Here is a 13616-nt window from a genome sequence, read left to right on the forward strand (position 1 = left end):
TCTCCCCCTCCCCCTCCTCACTCGTTGTGGGGCGTCTGTCAGGGGGTAACCACTCACTAATATGTCTGGTATTACCATCACAGCATTCTAGGATGTGCAGTGCAATTGTAGTACAAATTTTACTTGGTAACTCCAATGTTGGATACAGATCCTGCCTCCCCCTCCCCATTCATTGTGGGGAGTCTGTCAGGGGGTAACCACCCACTAAAACGTCTGTCATTACCACCACAGTATTCTAGAATGTGCAGTGCTATTGTAGTGTAAATTTTACTCGGTATCTCCTAAGTTGGATCTAGATCCAATTAACCCCCCCTTTTCAGTGCGTCTGTCAGGGGGAACCCACCCTCCAAAATGTCTGTCACTGGTCATTCTATAATCAGTAGAGTGTGCAGATATATTATATATTAGTTTCATCTGGTATCTCATATACTGGATCTAGACCCAAAATCTAACGAGCAATTAGTGGTGCTTGTTAAGTAAGCCACCCATATATTTTCGGCAGACGGTCAGTTTCACAGTTTACAAGTCTACTCCTAAATACCGATAGGGGTTACAGTCAGTATCTCGTTCGTTGTATCTCAATGGTCCAGGCTGCCGGTCTACAACCCTCTACTGACAATTATTCTAGATATCGCACAGGTGAATGTAGTACGTGTCAGGATAAGTGGGTTCTTCTGCTTAATAGACCTTTACATGGTGAAGAGAACCGATATCTTTAGAAGTCTCTCGCTTTCCTCAACCTTATGAGACAAGTGATAGAAAATATATCGGACTCATAAGTTAATCTGGGTACAGGTTTTAGAAAGACCTTGGCAACCCCTTTTTTTATTGCATGTTTCGGGTAGTCCCTTGAACCATGCAGCTCCTCTTTCTCCTCTTTCATTGTTATTATCCTACTCCTATGTAAACATATAACAAGGGAGACCTTGTAATGTTTTGGTACTGGAAAAGACTCGTAGGAGCTCTCAGTATTGGGTGAGAGGCTTTTTCAAGTATTTGAACCGTACATTACGGCCTGATGTCCTAGGATAGGAATCTTGAACAATGATTCTCCTCGATCCTGGATTCATTTATTAGGAGAATAGGATAATAATAATTTGTTGTTTTGCTGAATAACGATGATAGAATTTTCTATTCTCTCGTTGCCCAGGCACGAGGACGGGAAGAAAGAATATGAGAGAGGTAGCAATCTACGCCATCTTTATTTTATAGAAAGGGGAATAAAATTTAGTCTTTTTCCCCTAAAATATAAACTCTTTACAGAATGTAAGACAAAGGGCGTCAAAGAAAGAGAGGATAATACGTTATGCCTCATTTTAGACTTAGAGAGGTTGGATTCACAGAGGTCACGTTCTTCTCACAGCAAGTTTTGGAAGTCTTTTCCAAGACAGTCTGAATATTCTTTCAGCATCTATTTTAAATGGACCTTAACAACCTCTCCACTCTGAGTCTGTCTGCGTGCAGACTGACCAGAAGTGGACATGAATGAGAGGATGTTTCAAGGTAAATGACAGTAGTCATGAATAAGATATATAATTACTGCAGATCGTGCTAGAGGGAATGAGGAAACTGTTCTCTTCCGATACCTCTGTGAACCTCATAGCGGTTTTTTCTTCCCTTTCAGAGGGAAGAATCACCTTTGTATATATCTGCTATCAAAGAACGCAGTAAAAGGGAATTGGAGGTAGCAGAGCATTAAGATCTTCGGGATCTTATACAATACCTCTATACGACAAGACTAGGAGATCTTATAATTACAATGGGATCCTATTTGGGCCTCAGATTCCGTGTTCTGACAAGATGGAACTGCTCCTCATCAATGTTTCTCGTGGTACTAAACGACCAAAAGGACAAGTGAAATTTTGGGCTTGGAATCTGGAATCAAATTCTAGAAAGACTAGGCAATGGGTTCCTGCCAGTGTTTGGCAAAAGAACTAAAACCTTTTATTCCTGGATCAACGCTTTCAGATAAAGGATTTGTTGTCCAGGCAATGTATTTACGTTCTCATCTACAAAAGAAGATAAGGTTTAAATGTTTGCTGACAGAGTCTTTGGAATACGATGAGGGCTCAAAAACCACTTCCCAGAAGGTTCGAAGAGATATTTAAAGAGCTAGAAATCAGGAATCCTCCCAATTTCAGCTCAGAATCTCCTTAGGCTTCCAGGCTCTTTCCCTGCCTTCGTGCAAGGATAGGGAAGATTTTGCAACAAGAGAACTCATCAACATGTAGGAAGAGTGCTCGTTAGCAACGGAAGTATCAAGTATGATCCTCCTCGGAGGAAGACTGGTCTCTCGGACTATTAGATTTCCTATCGTCTACTGGATGTAGCTGACTAAAATTACCTCCCCTTGTTGCGGAGGCCATAAGCTCAAAGTGAAAGAATTTCTTCCACCCTTTTCCATTCTCCTGATAAACGATTGTGGATGTTCAGACTTTCGGACAATGTAGCGCCAATCAGGCGCCAAATGCCAAACAGGCGTAAAGACGCCAGAGCAAGACAGTCCAAATAAACACTGTCATTGTCTGATGAGGAGAAGGAGTAGGCCTCCAATCTGGCGCAGATGCGCTAGAGGCGAATAAATCAGGCAAGTAAAGTGTCCGAGGTGGACATCGCCAGTTTTCATCGAGACTCTTAACAAGCTCGAATCTCCAACAAGTGGGGAGAAGTCAGCCAGGCGCGAGGAGCCAGCCAGATGCGAGGCGCCAGGCAAGGCGAAGCTGCCAGCGCCCAGCGGTCGAGGCGACGCCAGGCGCGAGTGAGGGCGGCCCGCCAGGCGCAAGACGCCAGGCAGGCGCGAGGCGCCAGGCAGGCGCGAAGCGCCAGCCAGGCGCAAGCCAGGCTCTGGGCTTCATCCAGAAGAGATCTATTTCAAAGAAAGCCCTGGTCTTCTTTGGAACAGTGGAATCTCTAAGGCACTTCTTGAGTAACTTGATTCCTTCAAACAGCTAAGAATTAAAAGCGCTTGAAGTGCGAGCTTTTAACAATTCTTGTTCTTTCCATAACAATATGTCGTGAGAGACATATTAGCTGTAATAACGGGAGATGCAACTCTGTGTTGACTTCTCTTTGCACGAAGGAGATCAAGTGGGCCTATGAGAGATCCTTCTCTCTTTGTTATACGTGTCCACGGATGCGTTGCTGGGATAGGGAGACGACACTGATCCTTAACTAGTGAATTAAAAAAAAAAAAATTTTTTTTATTTTTTTAACATAAGTGTATTATTTTCTGGGATTATTTGAAATGAGTTTGGGGATAGCTCTTTTCAAATTAAGCACAAACCCTCGTGTTAGGATCAGGTGATCGGGATCGGTGTTGTGCTCCTTAAATTATGCCAATAGGCATTGGTGTATTGTTATGTAAGTGGATAAGACCCCATTGACAGATCTACAAGAACTCTTAGCCATAGGTCACATCCTCACTGAGGCTCTTGAGACGAAGCAGACTACTAGCAATAGCTAGGAAGTCGACCCTTCGTCTAAACACATAGGAACCAAGGTTTTATTTATTTATTACCTACAACGTATGTTGTTTACCTGTCTATTCAGTAATAGCTGTCTTTTACCCTCCACCAGTGGTGTGAATCAGCTATGTATATATCTGACATGTAAGTTGAATGTATAAAAATGATAGTGTTATGATACAATAAAGTTTTATACATACTTACCTGGCAGATATATACAATTAAATGGCCCACCCAGCCTCCCCTCAGGAGACAGCTGGAAGAAAAAATATGAATTACAAACGGGTATGGTTCCTAGTTCCCGCCACCCCAGCGCGGGGGGTAGATCACCTGACCTACCTGCCGCGTGTGCCGCGAAATTCGAATTTCTGTCGGGGACGACGGAGTAATAGCTATGTATATATCTGCCAGGTAAGTATGTATAAAACTTTATTGTATCATAACAATATCATTTTTCCAAAATAATTATGACAATGAAATCCTCTGAAAGTTCAAAATTTACATGCTTTCCCTTATACGTACTATCTAAGATTCCGTCATTCGTTGTTTTTCACTAAACAGCAAATAGTCACCTATTTACCCTCAGTTTCCTGCAGTAATCAGTCAGCAAGTCAATCACTTTTCAGGCAATCCTTTTGCCTGTGGAAACTGTATGTACATTAGAATTTTATCATACATTATTAATTAATCCTGTGTAGATTTGCCAGTACAGTAAAGTTGTAAATAGTATTTAGATGCTCTTGGTTTTTATATTTTTATTACATTTTTGAATTGTAAGATCATTAAGTTCATGCTCATTTTTGTTTGTGAAGTACTTAGTGTTATTTTTTTATTTCACTGTTGAAATTTATGTATATTGTAGTATAGCATTTTTCACACTTCTGTTTCTTGAAAGATTTTCAGATGTGACCAAAAATTAGAACTGATGGAAAATTTTCCCCAGATTGAGTAGTTTGTTTTAACTTTTTATTTATGTATTTTTTTTTTTGCTTCTCCTCTGTCTATCCCTTTCTTGTACTTTCAGGACTGACCTCTGAATAATGAAACAGTTCTGACTTGAATGTGATATATAAAAATCCTGCCTGGAAGGTGTGGATTCTGATACAACTTTGGATGACTTAGAATTGATCACATATACCCTTAGCTCTCAAGTAACAACATAGGGTCATATGTTTCAGTGAACGTCTGACACAGTATCAGGCAGCATTTTGGAAGTCACGGACATCTGTGTTTTATTGAAAGTCTTGTTCTTGATGATAGAGCAAACAGCCATGATTTAGACTTTCCATACACAATTGGTCACCTGAAACCAACACCTTATGTATGTGGTAACAAGACCACATACTCTTGACTTGAACCAATAAAATTAATCCACAGTTTAGTAACCCAAATAGGAACAAGGAGTACCCAATCTTCTCTTACTGATAGTACAGAATGTAACTAAATATTGATGAGATTCAAGATTATAATGATCCAAAGCTGGATTAAGTTTCAGAAGCTCCCAGAAGCTGACAAAAGGTCAGTAATAGCATAGTGTTTATATCTATAAAGCTCCAAGTTCCTGTTTACAGCTGTACAAATTCCCCTAGACTGTTTACAAGAGTGATAGTTTTCATTGCTAACTATTTTTATTCTTTTTGACATGTACACTTCTGGCTTTACTTCTAAGATGTGTCATTACTGGCCAACCAGTCATTGGTCATAATTCTTCGGGATGAGAATGCACAAGAGCTCATGGATTGGGGATGGTGCTGTGATTGTTTTCTCTAGCTGTTGTCTTCAGCGTTGGTCTCCAGATTGGCCAACTCTGATCACTTGTTGCATACTCTTGCCCTCTCATCACCTGCCTTGCCCAGTGTTTGACCCACCCACTTGACGTATGCATTGGCCCTAACCTGACAAGTGATATTCTTGTTGATAAAATGACTCCTCTTTCCTGTATGAAGGAGCAGCTTTATACTTTGATGCATAGTGGGGCAAAACAACATTTGAGGCAGTTGACTGATGTAAATGCTATCACCCAGCCTCCTCCACAGCAGCCTAGCCCACCATAGCGTAGGCTTTAAAATAAACATTCTGCTACTGAGACTAATTTATTGATGCTTACTTTCTCCAGACTCCGTGAACATGGTCATGATCCAGGCAGAAGCTCACAGGTAGCCACTTCATAGAATGTTAAAGGAAAGGGATGCCTGCCAGACAGGCTTTTTGTCTTCAGAAGTTGCCTCTTCCAGCAAGAAAAGTGCCAACTTTGATGGTAGCAGCAGTTGGAGTAGTGACAATCCAAGTATTTCCAAATATATATATATATATATTTTTTTTTGCCAGCTGTGACAGACTTTGGTCAAAATAGTGAAGGCTGTAGTAGTCAGTTGACTGTGACCTCTCACTTGATTGTCAGCAAGGAGGACAATGAAGTACTGCCCATACCAAGATGACCAAGGACAGTGCCTGCTAAACTTTTTGGCACTTGTAGTATCAAGACTGTGAATACAGCCACAGATTGAGACAGTGACAGTTAGATGACCACTACAGAAAGATAGCATCGACTGTGACCACTTGAGTACCTACATTAAGGAAGTCATCATTAGCAACCTTCTCTGACCATGGAGGTGCACTACAGGAAGCAAATAGTTGGAGGTAAACATGCCAAGAAACTGAATGAGAGTAACTCAATCTCTGGAGTTTTAGGCACAAGGATAAGATTTCAGTCAAGAAGCATATAATAACCACATTTTTACAAGGAATGGCATGGCTAATTTTTGCTTCAAGTTTTCAGTTTAACCCTTAAGAGCCGGGCTAAAAAATCAATATGCAGCACCCCAGGTTGGGGGCCCTTGAGGTTGGCCAATTTAAAAAAAAACACATCAATGGAAAGAGGGAGATATGCAAATGCACAAGGTGTAAGGAAAAAGTTATAAAAAATGTCCCCCCACTTTTTACGAGAAGTTGAAAATTGACTATTTACAACCCCTTGTGGCACCTCTTTTTAACAGTCATTTGTAAATTTACCAAGTTATACATGTTTTTTCTAATAAATAAAGGCAGTCCCTGGCTTACAACAGGTTCGGCTCACGATGTTCCGAGGTTATAACGCTTTTCAATTATATTTACCAGAAATTATTTCCAGGTTTACGACGCATGTTCCAGGGTTACGGAGCTTACAACGCTGATCTGGCAGAAGAAATATTACTCCAAAAATGCAAAATAATCAATATTGGAAGGTTTTTTTTATGAAAAATGCAATAAGAATGCAGTTTACATAGTTTTTAATGCACCCAAAGCATTAAAAGTAAGGTTTTCTTAGGATTTTTTATGATGTTCCGGCTTACGACGATTTTCGGCTTACAACGCGTCTCACGAACAGAACCCCGTCGTAACCGGGGCCTGCCTGTAACTTGATTTTATTTTGTAAAATTAGAAATACAGCTAATACAATATCAAAACAGATGAGAACTAAAATCGGTAACAAATTCTGAGCACATTTGTTGTAAAATATTTTCGTAAATTTACTGAGACCGAAGATACAGTAACTTTTATGGGTTATACATGTCTTTTCTAATATTTATTTCTTTGCACTTTTATTGCAAAATTACAATTATGTATAACTGACATACTATCATAAATAATAAGAACTAAAACCAACAGCAACCCCTTGTTATATTTATGAGCAATTTTATAAAAGGATGTTATGTGAGAGAGAGAGTGGCAGTACATGCTCCCTTGAAGTCAGGATCACAACTAACCTCTTGAGATGCCTGCTTCCTTGATCTTGGCTAGTCTAAAAGTTGCCATTAGTAAATTTATGGGCAATAGAAGTAATGGCACTTCTTGCTGCCTGATTCCCTCAAATCGATGGCACGTAATATTGATGCTTACCATGAGTGGGTCCGTCCACCATTCAAAACCTGTTATTGCTACTCATATGAAGGGTCCATCCATTAAGGGTTAAAGTGGGACAGTTGTTGTTAATAAGCATGGCGACTGTTTATGCTTATGCATTATTGATGAGGTAGAAGGGAGTAAGGATATAGAATTGCTGTTTTGTTTATATAGAGATACCTGTGACCTTATCCAAATTTTCATTTTATCCAACTCAGCCTTGGCTTTGTTAAGGGGGATAACTAAGTGATTAGTATTGTAACATAATCACTTGAAAAGAGATCCTCTGTAGTAAATTAGGGAACAAAATTAGAACTGTTAATAGCACTGAAGGATCACTAGAAGTGAGTTCATTGGTTGATATATACCCGAAGGGTCTAGAGTGTGTGTTGACAATTAGACCGCCTTCCTTTCCTGTGTGGAAGACAAAAGACCTGGTGACCCCAGGAGCATAGATACATTTTGAGTAATTTTTTTTTTTTTTTTTTTTTTTTTTTTTGTGTGTGTGTGTGCCCCCGTTCAAGTCAAGCAGAAGAAATCTGACCCAGACATTATTAAACTTTCCTTATCCTCATTTTGCAGATATCTAGATTATTAACAAATTCTGTAATATTTAGTTAATGGTTTTTTCATGAATTGGAACTACTATTGTTCCATATAGAAGGCCACATACATTGGGCCTTATGTGGCATACTGTAGATTTTATTAAGAGTACTTGGCAGGGTCCCTCTAGCCCCAGGCTAATTGCTTTCTACCTATTACAGGCAGTCCCCAGTTATCGGCAGGGATTATGTTCCCGACAGCGTGATGATAATTGAAAATTTGCGATAACAGTGCTGATAACCGGGTATTGGCACTACTGTAAGTGGGATGTGCTCTGATAACTGAAGATCGGTGCTGATAAACAGAGATTATGGATATTGGCGCCAAAAATCTAGTTATTGGAAAAGTAAATCCACAATAATACATCTGTTTGATCTTGTTATTTAAAATACAAAGCAGGAAGCTTTCGATGACCTGCACGGTCCTCCTTGTCAAGATTAACAAGGACTGTGCAGGTCATCGAAAGCTTTCTGCTTTGTATTTTAAATAACAAGATCAAACAGACATATTATTGTGGATTTACTTTTCCATTTTATATTATTAACTCTCGTGATTATGAGGTTTCTTTGAATCCAGTTATTGTTGTCACGAGACAAGTGCCATAAAACCGGATTGCCGATAACCGGGGATTGTTGTACTTGTCACCTGTTCTCTTATTGTCTGTTCTTATTAAGCTGTCTAATTTCTTTAACTAACTTTGTTCCAATTTTCACTTCATTGTAGAACAAATCTTTTAGATAAAACTAGAGTCTAGAAATGCGACTCAGTAGTTTTTGAAACTAATGTGTAATGATAATAACATTTAACTCTGTTTTGGTAATTTTTTTTTCTAAATGTTATCACTTAGGTTTTTGCATTGGTAATATATCGTATTTAGTTTCCTGTTTGCTTTGGTAATATATCGTATTTAGTTTCCTATTTGCTTATGACAAAAAATGTAATTGTTTAAAGTCTAATTTTTTAAAACATATTACTAATCCCAATTTCATATTTGCTGTAATTTCCAGAGTACCATTAAGCGTTCTCGTTCACCCACACCCCCACCACAGGCATCGTATGCCTACAATTTCAAGAATTTACCAAGCCATGCACCTCCTGCTGGTTCTGTGACAATCCCAACATCAAGTGAGTTTGTATTTTTAAGTTTTGACATTTAGGCTGAATGAATGATCAATTGTAAGAATAATTAAGGCTTCTTTTCCAACTTTATAGTATTTGTTTCTGGTCAGATTACTAGGTAGATTAATGTGGTGTTTTTAGAAGATTGAAATGTGGAATTTCATCCCATTCAGGCTGCTATATTTCAAATTATATGATCACTGCTTATGATGAATAGAATATCATTGCATGTTGATAGTATTCAGGAAGCAAGATTGTTCCTTTGACTATACTGTAGAATAGTCATTCTGCTCAACTTTGAAAAACACTGCACTGTAAGGTTAACTTTATTCCTTGGACGTATACAAATAGAAAAATTATTCTGTTTTAAGTATAAAAACCTCTGTACTGTATGGTTAACTTTACACTGAATAGGAAACAAACTTATTACTTTAGGGATGTATGCTGCATGGTGAATTGTTCAACAAAAACATTAAATACTGTATGGTTATAGTATAAAGCTTCTGTCTTTACCATATCTTCAGTTGCTTCTTAGGTGCATGGAGAGAATAGTAATAAGAGTAAAGTAATAAATAGAACGTTAATGGACTGCTTAAGCATGGGAAACTTGTTGCATACCATTACCTATTTATCATTAATGATTAGTGAATGTTTTAATGTGGTGCTTGACTGTTGGTATCAGAAAATATTATTTCCTGGAAAGAATTATTATAATATAGACTTCAAACGTAGGCATTCCCCAGTTATTGGTGGTGTCAGTTATCGGCTCTGATAAGCCCCAAAAATCACCAATTTCATACATTCAACTTCCCTGTCAGATATATACTTAGCTATAGACTCCGTCGTCCCCGACGGAAATTCAAATTTCGCGGCACACGCTACAGGTAGGTCAGGTGATTTACCGGCCTGCCGCTGGGTGGCAGGAATAGGAACCATTACCGTTCTAGAACCAGATTTTCTCTGTCGCTGGTGCTAGTAACATCGTTGCTAGTTCCTCCTGACTTTGACTTTCGTGTTTCATCGCCGTTGATCTTCTAGACTGATATTTTGGTGATGTATTGGATCTCTGGCCTGTCATATGCTTTTGTGGACTTTTTTTAATTTGGATTTGGATTTTTCTCAGAATGTCTGATTCTTCGTTTTCGTTCAGAGTGTGTGTGGATGAAAGTTGTAATCTGAGACTACCGAAAGCTTCGGTAGACCCTCACACTACTTGTAAGAAATGTAGAGGGAATGAATGCTCACAATTGAATGCATGCGAAGAATGTAAGAATTTAAATGAGGAGGAATGGAAGATTCTTAACTCTTATTTAAGAAAATTGGAAAGGGATAGGGCTAGAAAAGCCTCTTCCAAGAGTTTGAGTAGGTCGGTCTCTAACGAGCCAGTTAGTAGTCTGTTGCCTATCTCTAATGTAATTGCTTCCTCCCATACAGCTTTACCTTCTCAATTATCTGACTCTGCAAGTTCAACATCGGAAATTGCAAATCTGAAAGCATCCCTTTTGAAGATGGAGCGTAAGTTAAAGGATTTGGAAGTGTTCCCAGTGAAGTGGAGGGTGCGTCTGATCGGCTCTGTCTCGCTTCCAGGTCTAGACCTCTTCCAAGCTCCCAAGCCCAGAGGAGAAGGAATGTCGAAAGCCGCAGGGAGGTTTCAGAGAATCCCCACCGGTCAGGTGTCCCCTCGGCAGATTCTGCAGTTTCGTCCCAGACTGCCAAGGATAGCCGTTGGAAGGGCATCCTAAAACAGTGTTTTTCTTCATCAGATTTTTCTTCAAAGAAAGGATGGAGTTCGGACAAGCTGTCGAGACCTTCTAAAAGATCTTGGAAGTCGCCAGCTTTGGACTCCAGCCCGGAAGAGTTCCCGGAAGAATATCCTCCGGAAAAGAAGAGAAAGGAGGTATTTTCATCAGATCCTCCTTCCCCTAGATCGGAAGTGGAAAGAGAAGACGCAGCTACTAAGATCCTGAGACAAATGCAGCAGCAGATATCTTCGTTGGGGGAAGTTTTGAAGAAGGATCCTCCCAGGAGAAAGGATTGATTCCTTCCAGTTAAAAGATCCCGTCCGGTGGAAGTCTCTGAGAGCTCGGACGAGGCGCCAGCCAGGCACAAAACGCCTACAAGGCGGGAGGATTCCAAAGTACATAAATTATAAAAAGGCGCAGGAGGCGCCTGAAACTACTCCTAGGCGCAAAGCGCCTGAGACTCCTGCCAGGCGCCTGAGCCTCCTTCCAGGCGCCTGGCACCTGAGGCACATTCCAGGTGCCTGGCGCCTGAGGCTCATTCCAGGCGCCTGGCTCCTGAGGCGCATTCGGGGCACCTGGCGCCTGAAGCGCCTACCAGCCATGATAGACTGTCCAGGATTGATACGCCTTCCAGGCATCAGCCGTCAGCCAGGAGCCAGGAGCCAGGCGCCATGAACCAGGATCTTCATCAGACATGGAGTTAGAAGCGGACCGAGAGGCTCCTCTTTGGGACTTTTCGCAGGATCAGTTTTCGCCTGACAGGGTCTCTAGATGTCGCACAGGCGGCCGTAGCCCTTGTCAGGATGTGCCTGATTCTGCGAGAGGTTTTAAACATTCAAGACCTTCTCCTGATGGGGACGGGAGTTGTTGCACAGGCGGCCGTCGTCCTTATCAGGAAAGTCTTAGTGTAACTAAAGGCAAAGGACAATATCGGCCTTCGCCTGGCAGGGACTCAAGACGTCGCACAGGCGGCCGTAGCCCTTGTCAGGTTAGAGTCGATGTTGCTAAGAGCCCGCGCACTCTTCTCCAAATGTCACTCCTCAAGAGTTGGAAGATGTTTCGGACTTGGAAGAAAATAAGGGGGCAGGTCTTTCGGACTATAAGACCTTGACAGCCCTCTTATTGAAAGAATTCAGAGAGTCTCTGAGTCCTGCTGCCCCTCCTTCTCCTCGGTCTTTATTTTCAAGTACGAAGACTTCAAAGTCTTCCTCTTTTTTGAAGATGCAGCCTACCATCTCAATGAAGAGGGCTTTGCAGGCTTTCGGAAATTGGCTTAAATCCAAGGAGGAGGCGGGGAAGACTGTGTTTACCTGTCCCCCCTTCCAGACTATCGGGAAGGAGAGGGATTTGGTACAACACTGGGGAAGCAATGGGACTTGCTCTTCCCTCTTCGGCAGACGCAGACTTCTCGACCTTGGTGGACTCGGCAAGAAGACACGCGCTTCCATCGACTAAGACGAACTGGACTATGTCGGAAATGGACCATCTCCTCAAGGGAGTATTCCATGTCTTGGAAGTTTTTAACTTCCTAGACTGGTCCCTTGGGGCTTTGGCCAAGAAGACGCAAGACCCTGATTTCTTGGAACCCGAAGTCCTGCATAGTGTGCTCGCCTGCATGGATAAGGTGGTGCAAGATGGATCAGCGGAAGTGGCATCCCTTTTCGGGGCAGGAATTCTGAAGAAGAGGGCTGTCTTTAGTTCATTTTTGACTAAAGCAGTCTCTCCAGTCCAGAGGGCTTCTCTCTTATACGCCCCTCTGTCTAAACAGTTGTTCCCTTCTCAGTTAGTGAGGGATATTTCCCACACGCTGACTGAGAAGGCAACACAAGACTTGCTTGTCCAATCAGCAAAAAAGTAAAGACCAGCTGTTCCTGCCACAAAGAGGGAGCCAAGAAGTGCCCAGCAGCCCTTTCGAGGGAGCTCTTCAGGCCGAGCCCCTAGGAAGAGAGGAGTGGAAAGAAGAGGAAGGTCTTCCATTAGAGTCCCGAAAAAGAATCCCAAATGAGATACCAGTCCTCCAAGCACCAGTAGGGGCCAGGCTACTGAAATTTTCAGAAGCGTGGGCCTCGAGGCAAATAGATTCTTGGTCTCTGGAAGTGCTCAAGAAAGGATATCTCATCTCCTTCAGAGACAGACCTCCATTGACGACGACACCGAGGGAGCTGTCAGCGAGGTACAAAGATCCTGCAAAAAGAGATTCCGTGTTAGGGTTAGTACAGCAAATGTTGGAGGAGGAGGCCATCGAGACAGTGCAGGATCCTCACTCCCGGGGCTTTTACAATCGCCTCTTCTTAGTGCCAAAAGCTTCGGGAGGGTGGAGGTCTGTCATGGACGTGAGTGCATTGAAACGCTTCGTGGAGAAGACAAAGTTCTCCATGGAGACTTCCAACTCGGTCCTTGCGGCTCTGCGTCCAGGAGATTGGATGGTCTCCCTCAACCTTCAGGACGCTTACTTTCACGTCCCCCTGCATCCTTCATCGAGAAAATATCTTCGATTCATGGTGCAGGGAAGGATTTACCAATTCAGGGCTTTGTGCTTCAGCCTCTCGACGGCTCCTCAGGTGTTTACGGCGTTGATGAGGAACGTAGCAAGATGGCTACATCTGAAGTGTGTGAGAATATCACTTTACTTGGACGACTGGCTCATAAGAGCGCAGTCAAGACAGCAGTGTTTGGAGGACTTGGAGATAACTCTGGATCTAGTCAAATCTCTAGGATTGCTTGTGAACCTCAAGAAGTCGCAGACGATCCCCAGCCAGGACATTGAGACCCCTGCAGTTCTACCTGAGGAGAATGTGGAACAGGA

At 41.8% G+C, this 13616-nt stretch overlaps 1 protein-coding gene across 4 annotated transcripts in view; it reads left to right on the forward strand.

Moving 5' to 3' along the window:
* Nucleotides 1–13616, forward strand: part of LOC135214813 (G protein pathway suppressor 2-like) — an 89658-nt gene that overhangs the window by 30229 nt on the left and 45813 nt on the right. For all 4 annotated transcript variants that reach the window (XM_064249190.1, XM_064249189.1, XM_064249191.1 and 1 more), the window contains exon 5: nucleotides 8957–9074. In XM_064249190.1, coding sequence (XP_064105260.1) covers nucleotides 8957–9074 — 118 coding nt within the window. The remainder of the gene's footprint in view (nucleotides 1–8956; nucleotides 9075–13616) is intronic.

Source organism: Macrobrachium nipponense, chromosome 46 (genome assembly GCF_015104395.2).
Source record: "Macrobrachium nipponense isolate FS-2020 chromosome 46, ASM1510439v2, whole genome shotgun sequence".
Taxonomy (NCBI): Eukaryota; Metazoa; Arthropoda; class Malacostraca; order Decapoda; family Palaemonidae; genus Macrobrachium; species Macrobrachium nipponense.